This window comes from Bos indicus x Bos taurus, chromosome 24 (assembly GCF_003369695.1).
Source record: "Bos indicus x Bos taurus breed Angus x Brahman F1 hybrid chromosome 24, Bos_hybrid_MaternalHap_v2.0, whole genome shotgun sequence".
NCBI lineage: Eukaryota > Metazoa > Chordata > Mammalia > Artiodactyla > Bovidae > Bos > Bos indicus x Bos taurus.
The window spans coordinates 45,561,196-45,582,583 of NC_040099.1; the positions used below are offsets into that span (position 1 = coordinate 45,561,196).

Genomic DNA, 21,388 nt, shown 5'->3' on the forward strand with positions numbered 1-21,388 from the left:
AAAGCTATTGAGGTTATCCCAAATGAAGAATGGCCAGACACCCAAGAAAAAAAGGTGTCTTCTACATAGAGGCATGTTATAAGAGGGTTCTGGTAGGGTTCTGCATTTTGAAGAATATGTGCTTGTCAATGCAGACTGACACACCCCACCCCCCAGCACAATTTGATTTATATTGATCGTGAATTAAGTACTATTGCAATCAGTGCCCACAAAGCCTCCCCTTCCCTACCCAGGACTGTAGCTGGTTGAGAAAGGCTGATGAAACGAGCACGGGCATCTGATGTAACCAAGACTCCTCTTGTGTTCCCCTCCTCCCAGTGTGGATTACCACCCTGCACCTGGCCCTTCTGCTTCTCTGCCCTCACCTTCCTGCTCCTGACGACCAACAACCCCGCCATCTACAAGCTCCCACTCAGCAGAGTCACCTACCCAGAGGCCAACCGCATCTACCACCTGTCCCAGGAGAAAAACAGAAGAGCATCGACCATCACAAAGTACCAGGCCTACGATGTCTCCTAAGTTGCCCTTTCCAATACATGTCCCCGTAAATTCAGCCTTTGGCAGGGTGTCCGGGTTCCCAAGCTGAAAGCCACTTAAGCTCTCCTGTCTGTTCTGTGATTCTTCCCCTAAGCAAGCCTACACCCTAGTTATTCCCAAGAACAGGGAAATATGCACGCAGTCACTATTCAGGAAGCTCTTGGTTCCAAGATGCACAATATTTGTCAATAATATGGTTACTTTCAACTTTGTACCTATAGCTCACTCCATAAGAGCTCCCTTTGAGGAGAAGCTTCCCTCTTCTGTAAAATAAACCACATCCTTAAGGACAACTCACCAGGAAGGGGACAGAGATGGGTGACATTGTCGTCATTTAGTGCAGTGATGTACAGTATCAGGAAATTAGCCAACAAGGCCACGGGCAGATCTGCCTCCAGCTCTGCCACGAGTGAACTCCAACCACTCAGGTGGATCCATCCCCCTTCTCAGCTCCAATTTCTTACTGGTTTCATAACTGAGAGGGGCCTTGCAGTCCCTTCCACCTCAGAAGTATTGATTCTTCTCTTTCCTTTAAACTGACAAATCAACATACCAATAAATAATGACTTTCAGTTCAGTTCAGTTCAGTAGCTCAGTCATGTCCGACTCTTTGCGACCCCATGAATCCCAGCACGCCAGGCCTCCCTGTCCATCACCAGGCCTCCCTGTCTATCACCAACTCCCGGAGTTCACTCAGACTCACGTCCATCGAGTCAGTGATGCCATCCAGCCATCTCATCCTCTGTCGTCCCCTTCTCCTCCTGCCCCCAATCCCTCCCAGCATCAGAGCCTTTTCCAATGAGTCAACTCTTCGCATGAGGTGGCCAAAGTACTGGAGTTTCAGCTTTAGCATCATTCCTTCCAAAGAAATCCCAGGGCTGATCTCCTTCAGAATGGACTGGTTGGATCTCCTTGCAGTCCAGGGACTCTCAAGAGTCTTCTCCAACACCACAGTTCAAAAGCATCAATTCTTTGGTGCTCAGCTTTCTTCCTAATGACTTTAAGTTAAGTAAAAGATGAAAGGGCTATCAGGAGAAGAGGCAGGACAATTTTAATGTTGTGTGGAGATTTATTCTCAAGTCATGCAATGTTCTGGAGGAGGAAATGGCAACCCACTCCAGTATTCTTGCCTGGAAAATGTCATGGACAGAGAAGCCTGGTGGGCTACAGTCCATGGGGTCGCAAAGAGTCGGACACAACTGAGCGACTGAGCACAGATGAACACACGTGATGTTCTCTGACTTGGGGTTATAACCTAAGTTCACTGGAAATGACAACATGCCATCCTTTACATCACAAATGTTACTAGTAATGTCATCAAATGAAACGTGATCTTTCTCAACATTTAAATCATATTTTTAAACAAATGTGTTTCCTTTTATAATATTCATAAGCATACTCATTAAATGATTAAGCTTGCAATTTGGTGTGGGTTTTCTTAAAAATGGGGCTCACCTACATTGTCCACACAGTGCCCATTTGAGGGGTTTTCTATGATAAAACGTATATTTGAAAAGCATATATCCTGAGGATGAACAAATAAGATATACTTTTACCTTTTCCCACAGGATCACTTGCCACACATTCTGTCTTAACAATGAGAAAGAAACAGCTATGTATTCATTGTAATGACTGTATGATATAAAGTGCAAAACAATAAAAGTCCTCCTCTCTAGAAAAAGAGATGAGGATAGGTTGAAAGTTATCAGAAGATTTGATTTGCTTATAAAGGGAAGTATACAGAAATGACCATAGTCATTGTTTTCTATTTGAGTTGAAATGCTGGTTATTACAACTCATCCCATTTTTTAGGGTATAGTCTTGCACCCTAAAATGACTAATCCAGCACCACTTGAACAACTCTTTGTTATTCAGTTGCTCTGGTTGTAACATTGAGCTCCTAAAACACAGGACCCCTCTGTGAAAGGCATGTGGCTCAGCCTTCCCACCAGTCCCTTCCAAGAACAGGGATGAACTTACAGTGCCCATGGCCTCCATCCTTCCAGGATAGCATGATGGGGTGATCTAAGGCAGAAGATGAAGAAAGGAAGCAAGGTGCAGGGGACAAACTCTTTATAAATCTAATACTTAGCAAAAGCTGGTGTCTGCGTTTATTTTCCTACATTTATCTTTCCTGTGTCAGCCCTAGGATCCCAGTCCTTTTCCACCAGCCCAAGAATCCTGGGCTGCCTACCTTTCTTCCCGATTATATCCAACCAATTATAGCTTCTCCAGGAAAATTGTGCACTTCTGGAAACAAATGCCCACGTAGGAAATGGGAGCAAGTCACACTCCAGAGGCTACCTCTGAGTTTGTGATCACACCTGGAGGCCAAGAAGGTCTCAGGCTCTATTTTCATGACCAGGGCGTTATGACTCTCTGAGGGTCCGGCATCCGGGAATTTCACCAGAAGGCTGTTTATGTTCGCAGCTCTCTCAGCTGCCCCAGAACCTCCAAGTGATGACATAGCACTATTAAAATAGCACTTTCGTGCATTTTCCACTAAAGTGTTATAATCTGGTTTTATTAAGAGCAGAAAACCCTCTACATGCATGCCATTCTGATTACTGACCACTAACAAGTTCAGCTGTTCTAAATATTTCAATATCCTCCACGGTAAAGCAAGTTGAGTTGGCCCAGGATACCAAGCAAGGTAGAAATAGATGGGATTTAAAAAAAGAATTGAGTTATGAAATGTACAACATCTAGAGGCTACCCAAGTAGTTCTACTTGTGGTTGTTTAATCACTAAGGCGTATCCAATTCTTTGAGACCTTATGGACTGCAACCTGCCAGGGTCCTCTGTCCATGGGATTTCCCAGGCAAGAATACTGGAGTGGGTCACCATTTCCTTCTCCAGGGGATCTTCCTGTCCCAGGGATCGAATCCACATCTCTTGCACTGGCAGGGGGATTCTTTACTGCTGAGCCACCAGGGAAGCCCATGCAACACAGCCCTTCACTTCTGTGTCAACAGTGGAGAGAGGAGCCAGCTCCAAGCAGCTGCCGAGCTCTGGTTATACATATGCCTCTGTGAACACATCCTTCCAGGTCTCACTTAGTGGCATTGCCTAGATAGCTGGAAATTTGCCGGATGGGAGTATTTACACTCCAGAAATCAATAGGCCACAAATCTGAGTTTTCCCAGATGGCCAGCTGACCAGTACTCCACTGATAAGTCAGTTTGGTGAGAAAAGAGAAATACTGTAGACTTCCTAACCAGAGACTCCAAGACTATGGCCAAAATATTCAACCCCGCGAAGCTACCTGGATACTACTCTACACACAGGAGGCATTAAAGAGAATAACAAAAGTGTCCTCAGGCATAAGATTCACCCACAGACGCCTGCACTGAAAACAATCTGAGTGGAAGCGTCCAAACAAGGGAGAAAAATGAAACCAGGAAATGCTGCAAAAGACACAAGAAATGAGACGTGACCAAATGTGTTTATCGATCATCAGGACCAAAGGGGAAAAGTGGAAGACAGAGACCTAGAAGTGGAATATTAAATGATGGCAGAGGGTGGGGCGGAGAGAGGCAGGAGCACCTACTATAGTACTTAGCTTGTGCAAAACTTGGTAAGTTTACAAAGTCCACAAGGAGGAATAACCATGGGTGATAAGGGCAACCACCATGAGAACAAAATCAGAATTGCAATTTTTGAACCAGAAGAAAATTATCTTTACAATGGAAAGCAGAAAAGGAGGAAAATATTATAGAAAGTCTCCCTTTCCAAAAAAAAAAAAATAGTAAGCACAAAAAAAATAAATAGAAGGACAGAAGGTAGAAATTAGATATAACATGACAGTACCTAATTGACCAAAAAAAAGTTAACTATTAGATTCACCACGGAATACAGAGACTGTTCGGCTGCACTTTTTTTGAGACTTAACAATTTGCTATTTACAGTAAACACATTTAAAACAGAAAGGCATAAATGTTTGAATGTGAGAAGATGAAATAAGATAAACAAATCCAGATCTAAAAAAGAAAAAGCTAGGATATCAATCATAACACCTTGAAAAGTGAAATTTAAGGCAAAAAAAAGTATAAAGAATGATGAAAAAGAATAATAGGGCAAAAGTACACGGTTATCATCCACCCTTGTGTGCTAAGCAATCAGCCTCAAAATACATCAAGCAACAACTGACTGAACTGAAGGGGGAAACAAACAGATTAATAATTGTAGCTAAGATTTTACCAAAACCTCAGAAACTGATATATCAAGAGAACAACAACAACAACAACAAAAAAAAAAAACGAGCAGAGATATCAAGGCTATGAACAATTGAATTAATAAGTATGAGCTCTTAAATACATGTAGGATTCCAAATCCTCCCACTCAACACCTCCCCCAAAGTGTGTTCTCAAATAGAGACCGGGTTCTCCTCAAGCACTCATGGAGCAAACTCTAGGTCCTCACTGTTGGTGGGAAATTGCTCACTGCTGCCACGTGGGGCGCAAAGGTCCTCAGAATTCACTCACGTTGAGTATTAAGACCCCTTGTGACCAAGAAGTTCGACTCCAGAGTATAAACGGTTCCCAGCAGGGCTGTTCACAACAGCCTTGGTTGCACTGGAGAGAGCTGGAGAGAAAGCAGAGGCCAAGAAGGCTGCTGCACACCTGGAAGCCAGCAGAGCAGGCTGAAGGCCAAGACCGCACGTATAGCCGTGGATCGATCCTAAAAACCTAGTGATGGCACAAATAGGAAAAGGACATGTAAAATCAATACCCATTTCATACATTAAAAATGCACGCACACAAACCAGCAACACATATTTTTCAAGCAAACAAACAAACAAAAAATGGCACTTGGAGTACAAGAAGGAAAAGAGAGTGGAGTATAATAATGAAAAGACATACATACAGACCCTCATAGATTCAAGAGAAGGGCCCTGCACAGACCAAGAAGATAATATGCAGGGACTAAGCCATATGATTAGCTCAATTCTCAGTCAGAAAAATTATAAAATGGGCAGGGCATAGTGTGTGCTCTGCTCAGCCCTGTCAGAGCTCAGAGTGACCCCAGAATTGGGGCAGGATCAACCCATAAAGCCTGAGAGCATTCCGTCTGCCTCCACTAGCATTTGGAAGCATTCTGGTCACACTATAAAGTGAGACAGACAGATAATACACAGAGAGATAGAAGATGGATAGATAGATAGAGACAGAGTTGAAGATTTTGAACCTGGCTTGCAAGTTAGTTGAGCATATTTTAACTCCCAGAAGAACAACAATAATGAACACAGGTTTTATTCTGCCTTTAAGATGTTTTTAGAATCTCTGGTGAAATGCAGAAATGCAAGGAAATTTTTGTTACTGTTGAGATTGCAGAAAGTTGGGAAAGAACATTTGCAAAAATGAAAGATGTAGGAATTGAGGATATAAACTCAGAAAGACCATGAGCCTACAAGAAACATAATAAATCCACCTAGCCTCCTACAGTCATCAAACCTTGTTGGTGAGCCAGGAGGTTGGTATGAAAAGGTCTCAGCTTTGAATTCAGATGAGCCTGGGTTTGAGCCCCTCCCTATTACCTACTGGCTGGGGGATTGTCTTGGAGCCTGCAGTCCATCATCTACAAAATGAGGACTGTACCCACCTAAGAGCAGTGTTCATGTGAAGGCTACTTAAGAAGCCCTGGAAACAGATCAGTCTATGCAGGGGCCGTGGGCACTGGAGAGATGGAGAAGCCACAGTCCCAAGCAGAGTCACAGTGACTGGGAACATCCAGCAAAGCCTGGGCATCATCTCAGGGGTCTTCTTTAAAATGTGGCGTCTTGGGCCAGCGGGGCCAGCTCAGAACCCTTCTGTGGCTTTAAGATGCTGAGGAAAGGATGGGCAGGGCACCCAGGGGGGTGCCTCTCCCTTCCCCATTTGAACTACCCCATCCTCCCTCTTCCTGCCTCACCAGAGAAGAGCACCACCTGTTTTAGGATAATTTCTTCAAAAGTTTAAACGATGGCTTCTTTAAAGTCAATAACCGTGGAGCTCAGGGCACAACTGTACTCTGCTTCAATTAAAGGTATTTTTCCTCTCCAATTAGATTATAAGTCCTGTGAGGATCATGGTTGTAACACACACTCACACACACACATATAAACACACATAGATGTATACACATATGCTAAACACAGAAGTATGTACATAGTCACATGTACATACAGATAGGCAATACATGCACACATATGCACTTGTACATTCCTACATACACATGAGAGTAATCTGCAGGTACACACACGGTTGTTATTGTTTCTGTCTCTATTATTCACAGAACTACCCCACAGGTGGGCACACAGCAGCCCTGGAAAACAACTGACCCTTCTGTGTCCACTCTCTCTCTCTACAGAGCCTGTGCACTCATTCTGGGGAAACTTAAAACCTGTTACACATCCACAGGCATATACATATAATACACACACAGGTGCTCAGGGAGGGGTGGGCAGCTCACGGAATCCTGCCTCCAAAACTTCCTGCCTGTAGCCTCCCCCAACAGACATTCCCTGAAGAGTGATTAAGGAAAGAACTCGTCAGAACAGACGCACCACCTCACCCTAGGCATGTCATCATTTTATGGGTAATAACTTCAAGCCTCTACAATTGTCCTTGGCTGCCATCCTTTCCCTACAGAGCCGCCACAGTGCAGACACAAATCATGTAAGTCTCAAGTAAGGCAAGTAGATGGGAGAACAGTGACTCTCAAACTCAAGCACACATCAGAACCACTGAGAAAGCATGTCCAACATGCCCAGAGTTTCTGATTCAGTAGGTCTGGCGAAGGGCCTGTGAGTTTGCATGTCTAACAAGTGCCCAGATGATGTTGATGCTGTTGGTCCAGGGACCACACTTTGAGAACCACTGGTGTAGACTTAGAAACAGGATGCTCTCTGTAATCATCCCTTCCCCTTTGTTTGCATACTCCAGTACATCCCCATTTGCAAACCCTTGTGCCTTAAAGAATCATCTACGGTGCTTATCAAAACCCAGATCCCTGGGCCTCAACTCCAGGATTTTGATTTAGTAGATCAGGGTAGAGCCAAGAATCTGAGCGTCTAACAAACTCTTGGATTATATGGATGCTGCTGGATCAAGATCCAGGCTTTGAAATCACTGCTAGGAGTGTTTAATCCGGGATGCCCAGCCCCTCCCCCACACCAATTAAGTCAGCAGTGGGTCTGGGAACAGGTATTTCTCAAAGCTCCTGGTGTGGTTTCAATGGGCAGCGCAAGTTGAAGACAGCTGGATGTCCATTTCCTGGGCTCTATTTTTCTGACTCCCAGTAGAGTCACTCCAACACACTACGAGGCCCTGCTGCCCTCAGTCCCCCAGTGGATTCTGATGAGGGGCAGTGGGCTAGGTTCGTCTACAATGAAAAGCCCGTGGCGCCTGGAGGCAGGAGGGGCATGTACCGGAGGCACAGAGGACCCTTGAAAAGGTTTGCCTCATTCTCAGGGTTGTTGGGCCCCAGCCTGTGCCCCCAAGGAGACTAGATAAAGAAAAATGAAACCACTTAACAGGAAATAGCTGGCAGACAAGCAAGGTTTTGCACTGGCCCCGGAAGCCTGCCGAGTGGGCGGCCTTGGCCCTGGGGAGGAGGCGTGAGGCAGCGGATGGTGGCCAGCACCTCCGCCCCCGCTGCCCTGGGCCCAGAGCCCGTCTCCCCGGCTCCGTGGGCACAGGCAGCGCTGGTCCAGCCGAGAAGAGTGCCGAGAGGCGAGGAGCTGCAGGGGTGCCGTACCAGCAGGTACAGGATGAGGTCGAAGGCTGTCGGGTGCGGGGTGGCCGGGGCGTGGAGGGCTGGGAGGGCAGTGGTGGTTGCAGCTGCTGCCGCAGGCGGACAGAAAGATGGGCAGGAAGGGAAGCTCCACAAGACCCGCGTGCAGGAAGTCCTGACCGGGTAGACGCCTGCAATAAGAACTAAAGAAGACGGAGAAAAGCCCAACACAGAGAAATGCAGGGAGCACGTGCAGACGAGCCAGGTGGTCCTCTAACTCAGTTCAGTTCAGTCGCTCAGTCGGGTCTGACTCTGCCACCCCATGGACTGCAGCACGCCAGACCTCCCTGTCCATCACCAACTCCTGGAGTTTAGTCAAACTCACGTCCATTGAGTCGGTGAGAGCAAACAGCAGGTGGGTTTTGGTGCTGAGGTGAGGTTCCACCCTTCATGGCAGAGCCAGGAATGGGATGGGGATGGGGTGGTTCTCACTCCTGTCCCCACTACTTGCTGGCCCACCAGAATGCTAGAGAGAGACTGTCCCCTATGGTGTGGCCTCGGCAGACATGATAAGGAGAGTCATGGGGGCCGGAAGAGAGCAAATCAGACAGCAGAGCAGTTTTTTCTTCCAGTTTAACGAGATACAAGTGACCTGCCACTCTGTGTAAGTTTAAGGGGTGCAGCGTAATGACCTGGCATGCACACTTCATGAAATGATGATCATAAGTTTAGTGAACATCCATCATCTCATATAAATACAACATTAAAGAAATAGAAAAAATAAAATGTTTTCCTCCTGATGAGAACTTGGAGAATTTGCTCCCTTAACTTTCATATATAATGTAGCTGCTGCTGCTGCTAAGTCACTTCAGTCGTGTCCGACTCTGTGCGACCCCATAGACGGCAGCCCACCAGGCTCCCCCATCCCTGGGATTCTCCAGGCAAGAGCTCTGGAGTGGGTTGCCATTTCCTTCTCCAATGCATGAAAGTGAAAAGTGAAAGTGAAGTCGCTCAGTTGTGTCCGACTCTTAGCGACCCCATGGACTGCAGCCTACCAGGCTCCTCCATCCATGAGATTTTCCAGGCAAGAGTACTGGAGTGGGGTGCCATTGCCTTCTCCCATATAATGTAGAGCAGTGTTAATTACATTGATTGTGTTGTACATCACATCCCTAGTACTTATTTATCTTATAATTGGGAGTTTGTATCTTTTAACCACCTTCATCCAGCCACCCACCTGCTCCCCATCTCTGGCAACCACAAATCTGGTCTCTTTCTATGAGTGTTTGTTTGTTTTTGAAATATCAGTGCCCTATAACACTATTAGTTCCTGGTAGACAGCACAGTGATTTGATGTTTCCATACATTTCAAAATGATTGCAAGTCTAGTTCCCAGGGCAGCAGAGCATTTAAAAACCCCAGTGGCCACAGGCCGCAGTCAGAGCAGCTCCATCAGAACCTTTAAGTTGGGCCAAGGAAGGAGCAGTTTTCATAGTGTTTTGCAGAGTTGGACACGACTGAAGTGACCTAGCATCATGTGGGAGGAACCAAGGCAGCATTATTTTGTCAAGGGACAGTTGTCCTGGCTCTGGGGTCCAATTCTTAACCTCTGAACCTAGACATATTTTAGCTGTGCTCCTGGCTCCGCCAAAGACCTGTTCAGCTCATCTGACGGTTCTTTTGTTTTTAAACTCCCCAAGAGACATGGGTGCTCAACCAGTCTGTGGCTACCCTGGCATAGGGCAGGCATAAAGCAGAGAAAGCAGGGGGAAAGATTGATGTGAGGACCAGGAAGGCAGGACAGAGAGCCTGGGGCGGGGGTCAGAGTATCCACCACCATTCCTGAGCCTGAGCATCCCGTTCCCCTGGGATCCCAGCTTGGCTCCTTGGCCTTGGTCCCAGGTTCTCAACAGAAACAGGCTCCAAGGCCCCCGTGGATAGGGACCGGGATTCACATGCCCCAGAGCACCCCACCCTCTTCTCTAGGAGCAGTGAGAGAGGGTTAAACTCAAGTAAACTCAGACACAGTTCTACTCAAGTAAATCCTCTAAGCCATGGTGAGAAAAATAGGGCATTGCCTCCTTTATTTTCTTCTTCCCCCAGTTCTCTCCTACACAGACCATCTTATCCCCTGACAGGCAAGTTATTTGCAAATATAGTGTGTTTCGTTTCCCGGGCTGAGATTGGACTCCTGGGCATGGGCCCTATGCAGTCACGTGGGCTACCACCTTGGTTTAATGCTATTCTATCGTCATCTCAAAAGTCTTAATTTTTGGCTAAGTAGACCCGCATTTACATTTTGCCCTGGACCTTTGAATTACGTAGCCGGTTCTGCACGGGGCTCTTGCCAGAGGCTGAGCTCTCTCCCATGGCAACACCTTCAAAGCTCCCCTCTGCTTTCCAAACTCCTTCCTCATTGTTGACAGCCTGAGACAGCAACATGATTCTCCAATATCCACCAAGGGACTGCACAGCGAAAAAGGCAAGTACCCAGGGAAGAGGGATATGCAGAGAGAGATGGCACCTGCCACTCTGAAGGCCAGGAAACCTGGGAAATGTTCATGGCTCTCCCAACTAGAGTCAAGGCAAGACTCAGGAGATCCCACTCATGGTCAACAAGCAAAATCCTTCACAGTAGAAAGGAGAAAAGAGCAGCCAACCTTCCCCCTCCCATTCTGATCCCCGTGGTATAGAGACGTTTAGCGGGACTTCACCCCAACACGGGTGCGTATGAGCAGAGACCACCTCCATGACTTGAGTTCCTGTGCACCTATCACACCGTGACTTGTTCACTAAACCATCTTCTCCACATGCTAAAAGCTCTCTGAGGGCCAGATCATGCATCTCTCGGGCACCCCCACCCCCCCAACTCCAGGTCCTGGCAGCGCTAAGTGTTTGGTAAACAACTTAACAACAAACCAATCCCTACTTTAGCAAATAATTCCAGAAGGTGCATCCTTAAAAAAGGCAATGTTGGCTCAAAAGCAGATCCTGGGGCCCCACCTTCAGAGACTGGGACTCAACAGGTGAAGAGGACCAGGAAACTGCATTTCTACAAGCATCACCCAGTGACTTGAGAAGGCCGATCCTCCAGAGTATATGAAGGACTGAGGGAGGGGCATAGGAGAGGGGGCTCTGGGTGGGGTGAGAGCAGTATATGCTGCTGGGCCTCACATAGAGGCCCAGAACAAAGCTACAGCAGAGGGCCTGAGCCACTGCAACTTACAGGTTCCCATGTGGTGCTGATGCTGCTGGTCTTTAGGCCAGACTTGAATGGAGACAGGTTGTAGTCCCCAGACCAGCCACATCAGAATCACCTAGGAACATGTTAGGGATATAAATTCCCAGGCACTGCCCCAGACCTATTAAGTCAGAGACTCTGGGGGTGGGAACCAGCGATCCAGGTGATGCTGGTGCTGGTGGAGTTTGAGAACTAGTAAGCTGAGCACGGAATTGTCTCTTCAATCACAGAAGTACTGATGTTAAGTCCTATTAGGTGCCTAAATCTGTGCTAACAAATGTGATAGCAACAAAGACCCTGTAACCTCTCCTGGCTTCAAGAAGCTTAGAATTTATAGCTACTGTGTACCAGCGGTGCAGGAGGGGGTGTAACAATGGCAGAGCTTATGAAAAATATTTTGTGCTTTTCTACCAGTACCACCCAAGGGGTGTGATTCAGAAGATCTGGATTATTAGGATAGAGCTAGAGCTTTTTCTGACCCTTATTCCATGATTCAGCACCACACTTTGACAGGGATTTTCAAGGCGAGAGACGACTAAGACCAGAAAATTCACTGGAAAGTAGCCCAGCACCAAAGAGTGTGATGTTGGCCCTTGTGTGCTCTGTGTGGCTTTTGGAAAGGGAAGAGGTTTCCAAAGGCCTTGCGAGCTAAGCAAAATACTTCAGATTCGATGCAAGGTCAGGGAGTAGGATCAGGTGAGACAGACGTGGCCATGAAGAACTGTAAGTAAAATCTCAGTTAAATCTCATAGTTCTTGTAGGGTTGATCATCTTATTCCCATTTTACAGATCAAATACCCAAGAATCTAGTAAGTTAAAAGTTGTATACACAAATACCCGGTTCATAAATCTCTTAGCCAGAACTCACACCCAAACGTTCATGGTTGCCCTTGGAGTCTCTTGAGCAAGGATGAAACTTGAGGACAGTGTGAGAATGTTTGTTAAGTCAGGCATGATCGACTGGAGACCGATAAAAGTAACCAGCCTGGACTAGGGACTCTCGCCAAGGAAATTAAACAAAGGAGGCTTTGAGCTATTGAACACCAGTAAGTGACATGGAGATCTGCGGGGGGACAGTCATGACAACTGAAGGAAACCGCACTGGTGTAACCAAAGCATTGGACATGGAGTCCAAAGACCTCAGCCCATGTCCCATTTCTTTCTGTGACCTGGAACAAGGCATTTCCTGTCCTTGAACCTGTTTTCTCACCGATAAAATGGAGATGATAATCCCCACCCTGCCTTCCTTGGACGATCACACATATTAAAAGTTCCAGAAAGAGTAAAGTAAGATACTGTTAATACTCTCAACTAAGCTACCGTGAATGTCATTGGGCACATTATTAGACAGTTCAAACAGAATGTTTTTCCCGTCTTTTCTCCAGGAACATTTTTTTTTAAGTTTTTATTTTATATTGGAATGTAGTTGGCTTACGATATTGGGTTAGTTTCAGGTGTACAGCAAAATGATTCAGTTATACATACATCTATTCATTTTCAAATTCTTTTCTCATTTATGTTATTATACGATATTGAGTAGACTTCCCTGTGCTATATAGTAGGTCCTCATTCATTATCTCCTGTATATATGGGAAGCCCATTGTATATATATAGGGCTTCCCAGGTAACTGAGTGGTAAAGAATCTGCCTGCCAATACAGGAGATGCAGGTTTGATCCCTAGGTTGGGAGATCCTAGAGAAGGGAATGGCAACCCACTCCAATATAGTAGTGTATATATGCCAATCCCAGACTCCTGATTTCTCTCTCTCCCCCATGCTTCCCCTTTGGTAACCATAAATTTCTTTGCTAAGTCTGTGAGTCTATTCTACTTTTGTAAATAAGTTCATTTGTATCATTTAGATTCTGCATATAAGTGATATCATGATATTTGTCCTTCTCTGACTTACTTCACTTAATATGATAATCTCCAAGCCCACCAGTGTTGCTGCAAATGACTTATTTCATTCTTCTTATAGCTGAGTAATATTCCTGTGCATGTATCTATCACATTTTCTTTATCCATTGATCTGTTGATGGACATTTAGGTTGATTTCATATCTTGGCTATTGTAAACAGAGCTGCAGTGAACATTGGGGTGAATGTATCCCTTCGAACCATGATTTTCCCCAGCTATACACCCAGGAGTGGGATTGCTGAATCATATGGTAGTTCTGTGTTTAGTTTTTTAAGGAACCTCCATACCGTTCTCCATAGTGGCTATACCAATTTACATTCCCACCAATAGTGTAGGAGGGTTCCTTTTTCTTCACATCCTCTCCAACATATATTGTTTGTAGACTGTTTGATGAAGACCATTCTGACTGGTGTGAGGTGATACCTCATTGTAGTTTTGATTTGCATTTCTCTAATGATCCCCTGCAGAGAAGGCAATGGCACCCCACTCCAGTACTCTTGCCTGGAAAATCCCATGGACAGAGGAGCCTGGTAGGCTGCAGTCCATGGGGTCGCTAAGAGTCAGACACGACTGAGCGACTTCACTTTCACTTTTCACTTTCATACATTGGAGAAGGAAATGGCAACCCACTCCAGTGTTCTTGCCTGGAGAATCCCAGAGACGGGGGAGCCTGGTGAGCTGCCGTCTATGGGGTCACAGAGTCGGACACGACTGAAGCGACTTAGCAACAGCAGCAGCAGCAATGATCCCCTGGAGAAGGGAATGACTACCCTACTCTAGTATTCTTGCCTGGAGAATTCCATGGACAGATGAGCCTGGCGGGCTACAGTGCATGGGGTCGCAAAGAATCAGGCATGATTGAGCAACTAACACTTTTTTACATTTCAATAATTAGTGATTTTGAGCACTTTTTCATGTGACTCTTGGCCATATGTACATCTTCATTTAATAAATGTCTAGTTAGGCCTTCTGCTCATTTTTGGATTGGGTTGTTTGTTTCTATATTGAGCCATCAGTTGTTAGCCAAATTTTGGAGATTAATCCTGTCAGTCACATAGTTTGCAAATATTTTCTCCCATTCTGTGGGTTGTCTTTCCGTCTCATTTATGGTTTCCTCTGCTGTGCAAAAGTTTTTGGGTTTAATTAGATCCCATTTGTTTATTTTTATTTCCATTACTCTAGGAGATGCATTGAAAAATATATTGATGCAATTTATATCAAAGAGTGTTCCACCTATGTTTTTTTAAGTTTTATAGTATTCAGTCTTACATATAGGTTTTTAATCCACTTTGAGTTTATTTTTGTCTGTGGTATTAAAGAATGTTATGATTTCATTCCTTTACTTGTAGCTGTCCAGTTTTCCCAGCACCATTCATTGAAGAGACTGTCTTTTTCTACCATGTATTCTGGTCTTCTTTATCATAGACTAATTGATCATAGGTGTGTGGGTTTATTTCTGGGTTTTCTTTCCTGTTCCATTGACCTATATTTCTCTTTTTGTGCCAGTACCATAATGTTTTGATGACTGTAGCTTTGTAGTACACTCTGAAGCCAGGGAGCCTGATTCCTCCAGCTCTATTTTTCTTTCTCAAGATTACTTTGGCTATTAGGGGTTTTTTCTGTTTCCATACAAATTGTAAATTTTTTTATTCTAATTCTGTAAAAAATGCCAGTAGTAATTTGATAGGGATTGCAATGAATCTGTAGACTGCTTTGGGTGATATAGTCATTTTAACAGTATTGATTCTTCCAGTCCAAGGACATGGTATATCTTTCCATCTGTCTGTGTCGTCTTCAGTTTCTTTCATCAGCATCTTATAGTTTTCAGAGTGTAGGTCTTTTGCTTCCTTAGGCAGGTTTATTCCTAGGTGTTTTATTCATTTTGATGCAGTAGTAAATGGAATTAGTTTCTTCAATTTCTCTTTCTGATCTTTCATTGTTAATGTGTAGAAATGCAAGAGATTTATGTGTACTAATTTTGTATCCTGAAACCTCACCAAATTCATTGACAAGCTCTAGTAGTTTTCTAGTAGCATCTTTAGGATTTTCTGTGTGTAGTATGTCATCTGCAAACAACGACAGTTTTACTTCTTTTTCAACTTGGATTCCTTTCATTTCTCTGATTGCTCTGGCTAGGACTTCCAAAACCATGTTGAATAAAAGTGGTGAGAGTGGACATCCTTCTCTTATTCCTCATCTAAAAGGAAATGTGTTTAGTATTTCACAGTTGAGTATGATGTTAGCTGTAGCTTTGTATATATGGCCTTTATTATGTTGAAATAGTCTCCCTCTATACCCTCTTTCTGGAGAATTTGTGTCATAAATGGGTATTGAATTTTGTCAAAAGTTTTTTCTCCGTCTATTGAAATCATTACATGGTTTTTATTGTTCAATTTGTTAATGTGGTATATCACGTTGATTGATTTGCGGATATTGAAGTATCCTTGCAACCTTGGGATAAATCCCACTTGATAATGGTGTACAACCCTCTTAATGTATTGTTTGACTCAGTTTGCTAGTATCTTGTTGAGAATTTTTGCATCTATGTTCATCAGTAATATTGGCCTGTAAATTTCTTTTTTTGTGATATCTTTTTTCTAGTTTTGATGTGTGGGTGATGGTGGCCTCATAGCGTAAGTTTGGGAGTGTTCCTTTCTCTGCAATTTTTTGAAAGCATTTCAGAAGAATAAGTATTAACTCTCCTCTAAATGTTTGATAGGATTCACCTGTGAAGCCATGTGGTCCTGGACTTTTGTTTGTCAGAAGTTTCTTTATCATCATTTCAGTTTCAGTATTTGCAATAGGTCTGTTTATATTTTCTATATCTTTCTGGTTCAGTCTTGTACCTTCTAAGAATTTGTCCATTTCTTCTAGGTTGTCCATTTTATTGGCATATAATTGCTTGTGGTAATCCTTTGTATTTCTGTGGCGTCGATCATAACTTCTCCTTTTTCATTTTTAATTCTATTAATGTGAGCCCTCTCCCTTTTTTTCTTGATGAGTTTGGCTAAAGTTTTACCTACTTTGTTTATCTTTACAAAGAGTGTGTGTGCATGCTCACTCAGTCATGTCTGACTCTTTGTGGACTTTTAGCCCACCAGACTCCTCTGTCCATGGGATTCTCCAGGCAAGAATACTAAAGTGGGCTGCCATTTCCTCCTGTGGGGAATCTTCTTGACCCAGGGATAAAACCTGTGTCTCTGGCATCTCCTGCATTGGCAGGTGGATTCTTTAGTCCAGAGCCACCTGGGAAGCCCCATCTGTTCAAAGAACCAGTTTTTATTTTCATTTATCTTTTCAATTTTTTCCATCTCTATTTCGTTTATTTCTGTCTCATCTTTATTACTTTCCTTCTACTAACTTTGGGTTTTGTTCTTTCTCTAGCTGCTTTCGCTGTAAGTTTAGATTGTTTATTTGAGATCTTTCTTGTTTCTTGATGTAAGATTGCATTGCTATAAACTTCCTTCTTAGCACTGCTTTCGCTGCATCTCATAGGCTTTGCATCATCATGCTTTTGTTTTCTTTTGTCTCTAGTTTCGTTTGGTTTTTTATTTTCTCTTTGATGTCTTCAGTGACCCACTGGCTTTTTAGTAGCATATTGTTTAGCTTCCGTGTGTCTGTGTTTTTTACAGTTTTTTCTTATAGTTGATTTCTAATCTCATAGCATTGTAGTTGGAAAGGATGCTTGATATGATTTCAGTGTTCTTAAAGTTGCCGAGGCTCACTTTGTGGCCCAGTATGTGATCAATCCTGGAGAGGATTTCATCTGCATTTGAAAAAAATGTTTATTCTGCTGCTTTGGGATGGGATTCTGTATAAATATCAGTTAGGTCCATTGATCTCAATGTGTCATGTAAGGCCTGTGTTTCCTAACTGATTTTCTGTCCCTGTTTGACCTGTCCATTGAGGAAAGTGGGGTGTTAAATTCCCCCACTGTTATTATATTACTGTCAATTTCTCCTTTTATGACTGTTACTATTTGCCTATATTGGGTGCCTATATATTTACTATTCTATATCTTACTCTTAGATTGATCCCTTGATCATTATGTAGTGTCCTTCTTTGTCTCTTGTAACAATCTTTATTTTAAAGTTAATTTCATATGATATGAGTATTTTTACTCCAGTTTTTTTTGTTTTCTATTTGCATGGAATAAGTTTCTTCTATCCCCTCACTTTCAGTCTGTATGTGTCTCTAGATCTGAAGTAGATCTCTTACAGACAACATATATACACGTCTTATTTTTGTATCCATTCAATCAGTCTATGTCTTTTGGTTGAAGCATTTGATTTATGTTTAAAGTAATTATTGATATGTATGTTCTTATTGCCATTCTGCTCATTGTTTTGATGTGTTTTGCTGGTCTTTTTGCTCCCACTCTTCTTTTGTTTTCTTCTCTGTGATTTGATGACTAACTTTAGTGTTGTGTTTGGATCCCTTTTTCTTTGTGTGTATATGGTTATCTATTGTATATTTTTCATTTTTGGTTGCCATGAGGTTTTGATACAGCAGTCTGTATGTAAACAAGATTGTTTGGAGTTGCTGTTCTTTTCATTTCAAATACATTTGCAGTATCCTGCATTGTACTCTCCTCTTCTCATGAGTGCTGATTTCATATTCGTGTAGATGAAGCCCTCCCTTTATTGTATGTTTGCCTTTATTGGTGGACTTTTTCATTCATAATTTTCATGTTTCTGGTTGTGGCCTTTTCCTTTCTGCCTAGAGAAGTTCCTTTAGCACTTGTTGCAAAGCTGGTCTGCTGGTGCTGAATTCTCTCAGCTTTTGCTTGTCTATAAAGCTTCTGATTTCTACATCAAATCTGAATGAGAGACGTGGTAGGCAGTGTGTTCTTGGTTGTAGGTTCTTGTCTTTCACCACTTTAAATGTATTGTGCCCCTCACTTCTGCCTGCCGAGTTTCTGCTGAAAAATCAACTGATAACTTTACGGGAGTTCCCTTGTATGTTATTTATTGATATTCCCTTGTTAAAAATATTTTCTCTATGTCTTTAATTTTTGTCAGTTTGATTATTATGTATCCCAGAACGTTCCTCCTTGAGTTTATCCTGCCTGGGTTTCTCTTTGCCTCCTGGACCTGGGTAAATGTTTTCTTTCCCATGTTAGGGAAGTTTTCAGCTATTGCCTTTTCAAATATTCCCTGAGGTCCTCTCTCTCTCTTTTCTCCTTCTGAGACCTCTGTAATGCAAATGTTGATCATTTAATAACCAACAGAGGTCTCTTAGACTATCATTTCTTTTCATTCTTTATTCTGTTCCACTGCAGTTTCAGCTCACTTATTCATTCTTCTGCCTCATTTATTCTGCCATTGATTCCTTCTAGTGCATTTTTATGCATTGGAGAAGGAAATGGCAACCCACTCCAGTGTTCCTGCCTGGAGAATCCTAGGGACAGGGGAGCCTGGTGGGCTGCCATCTCTGGGGTTGCACAGAGTTGGACACTAGTGAAGCGACTTAGCAGCAGCAGCAGCAGTGCATTTTTGCATTTGACTTATTGCATTGCTTGTCTCTGATTATTTGTTCTATGGATCTTCTAGCTCTAGCTCCAGCTTCTAGCTCTAGTTAAACATTTTGATCTGTGCCTCCATTCTTTTTCTGAAATCTTGGATCATCCTTACTTTCATTTCTCTGAATTCTTTTTCAGATCAATTGCATATCTCCACTTCACTTAATTGTTTTTCTGGGGTTTTATCTTGTTCCTTCTAGAACAGATTCCTCTGCCATCTCCCTTTATCTAGCTTTCTGTAATTGCAGTTTCTGTTCTGGGGGCTACAATTGTAATTCTTTTTCTTCTGCTGTCTGATCCTTGGTGGATGAGTCTGGTCTATGAGAGTTTTCCAGGCTTCCTGGTGAGAGGGACTGGTCCTTCACACTGGTGGATGGATCTGGGTCCTATCCCTCCGGTGGGCAGGGTCATGTCAAGAGATGTGTTTAGTGGACAGCTGTGGGGTCAGGAATACTGACTGATGGGACTGCCTTGTTGGCTGTTTGGCCTAAGGCATCCCACACTGGAGCATATAGGCTGCTGGATGGGGCCAGGTCTTGGTGAGAAAATGGCAGCCTCCAGGAGGGCCCATACCAATGAGTACTTCCTAGAACTACTGCCAACAGTGTCTTTGCCCCCAGACTGAGCCACAGCCACCCCCACCTCCACAGAAGACCCTCCAGTACCAGCAGGTAGGGCTGGCCCAGGCTTCTATGAGGTCACTGATTTTCCCCCTGATTCCTGGTATGCACAAGACCTTATGCATACTCTCTAAGAGTGGGATTTCTGTTCCCCCAATCCGATGAAATTCCTAGGATCAAACCCCACTGGCCTTCAAAGCCAAATGCTGCAGGGCCTTCTCTTCTCAATGCCAGACCCCCAAGCTGGGGAACCTGACGTGGGGCTCAGAACCTTCACTCCTGTGGGAGAACCTCTGTGAGATAATTATTTTCCTGTTGTGTGTCACCCACCCAGGATTTGCTTTTATTACAAATGCACCCCACCTACCATCTCATTGTGGCCTCCTCTTTGTCTTTGGACGTAGCGTATGGTTTTTGGTAGATTCCAGTGGGTTTTTTTGTTTTGTTTGTCTGTGGTTCTTAAGCAGTTGTGATTTTGGTATTTTCATGAGAGGTGAGCTCACTTCCTTCTACTCTACCATCTTGTCTCCACTACCCTTAGGAGTGTGTATTTTTCAAACTTTATGTCCTTGTTATCATTTTAGCTCGAGCAGGCAATAGGTCTTGTTAAAGGTGGTCAAGATAGACTAAACACTTAATTGTTAAATAAATATTTGTTTTCATACATAATTCTCAAGAACTTTCCACTGCCTCTATGGAAGAAAAAACCTGTAAATTTATTATAACACTTTTATTAAGATACAATTTACATACCATCCAATTCACCCACTGAAGCATATAATATTCACAGAATTGTATAAAAAGCATCACCATCATCAATTTTGGAACATTTTCATCACCTGCGAAAGAAACTCTGTACTCGTTGGCAGTCATTCCCCACTTTCCCCCAGCCTCTCCAAAGCCCTAGGTCAACATTAATCAGCTCTCTGTCCCTATAGATTTGCATATTCTGGACATTTCACATATATGAAAATGTGACTTTTACTTGGCAGAAATAAGGCTTTCCAGATCATCACACTCCAGCAGGAATTGGTATTTCCTCTCTTTTATGGCTGAATAGATTCCATTGTGTTCTTATACCACTTTTTGTTTCTCCATTCATCAGTTAATGAGTATTTGTGTTGTTTCTACTTTGGGCTGTTACGAATTATGCCACTATAAATGTTCATGTACACATTTTTGTGTGATTTAATTTCATTTCAGCGCATACATGGGAGGGGAATTACTTAGGTGTATGGTAACTATTTGTTTAATCTTTTGAGGGGCTGTCAGACTGTTTTCTGAAATGGCTGCACCATTTTACATTTTTACCAGCAGGGATGTATTAGAGTTCCAATTTCCCCCACTTCTCCACAGTTATATTATCTGTCTTTAATTATAGCTCTCCTAGTGGGTGTGAAGTGATATCCCATTGTGGTCTTGATTTGCATTTTCTTGATGATTAATGATGTTGAGCATTTTTTCATGTCCTTAATGGACATTTGTGTTATCTTCTTTGGAGATACATCTATTTACATCTTTTGCCCATTTTTAAAATTAGGTTGTCGTCTTATTACTGAGTTGTAAGAGTTCCTTACAGATTATGAATACAAGTCCCTTATGAGAGATATAACTTGCAAATATGTTTTACCATTCTATGAGCTGTCCTTTCACTTTCTTGACGGTGTCCTTTGAAATCCAAAAGCTTTTAATTGTCATGAGTCCAAGTTATTTTTTCTTTTCTTGCTTATGCTTTTGGTGTCATATCTAAGAAATCATTGCCTGAGCCAAGGTCATGAAAACACTTCTTTTAAGAGTTTAACAGTTTTAACTCTTATATTTAGGTCTCTTATCTATTTTG

At 43.2% G+C, this 21,388-nt stretch overlaps 2 protein-coding genes across 4 annotated transcripts in view; both read left to right on the forward strand.

The window, feature by feature from the left end:
* SLC14A2 (solute carrier family 14 member 2) overlaps positions 1-1,081 on the forward strand; it is a 70,883-nt gene extending 69,802 nt beyond the window's left edge. Inside the window, exon 19 of the mRNA XM_027526203.1 lies at positions 319-1,081. Within this exon, the coding sequence (XP_027382004.1) occupies positions 319-519 (201 nt within the window). The 3' untranslated portion in view covers positions 520-1,081. The remainder of the gene's footprint in view (positions 1-318) is intronic.
* A 7,082-nt stretch (positions 1,082-8,163) lies between these two features.
* The window catches only part of SLC14A1 (solute carrier family 14 member 1 (Kidd blood group)), a 56,468-nt gene continuing 43,243 nt past the window's right edge, over positions 8,164-21,388 (forward strand). For 2 of the 3 annotated variants that reach the window (XM_027525977.1, XM_027525975.1), the window contains exon 1: positions 8,165-8,280. The gene's annotated coding sequence lies outside the window, so the exon portion shown is untranslated. Of the gene's footprint in view, positions 8,281-21,388 lie in introns of all 3 variants that reach the window. The other variant, XM_027525978.1, reaches the window with a different exon arrangement.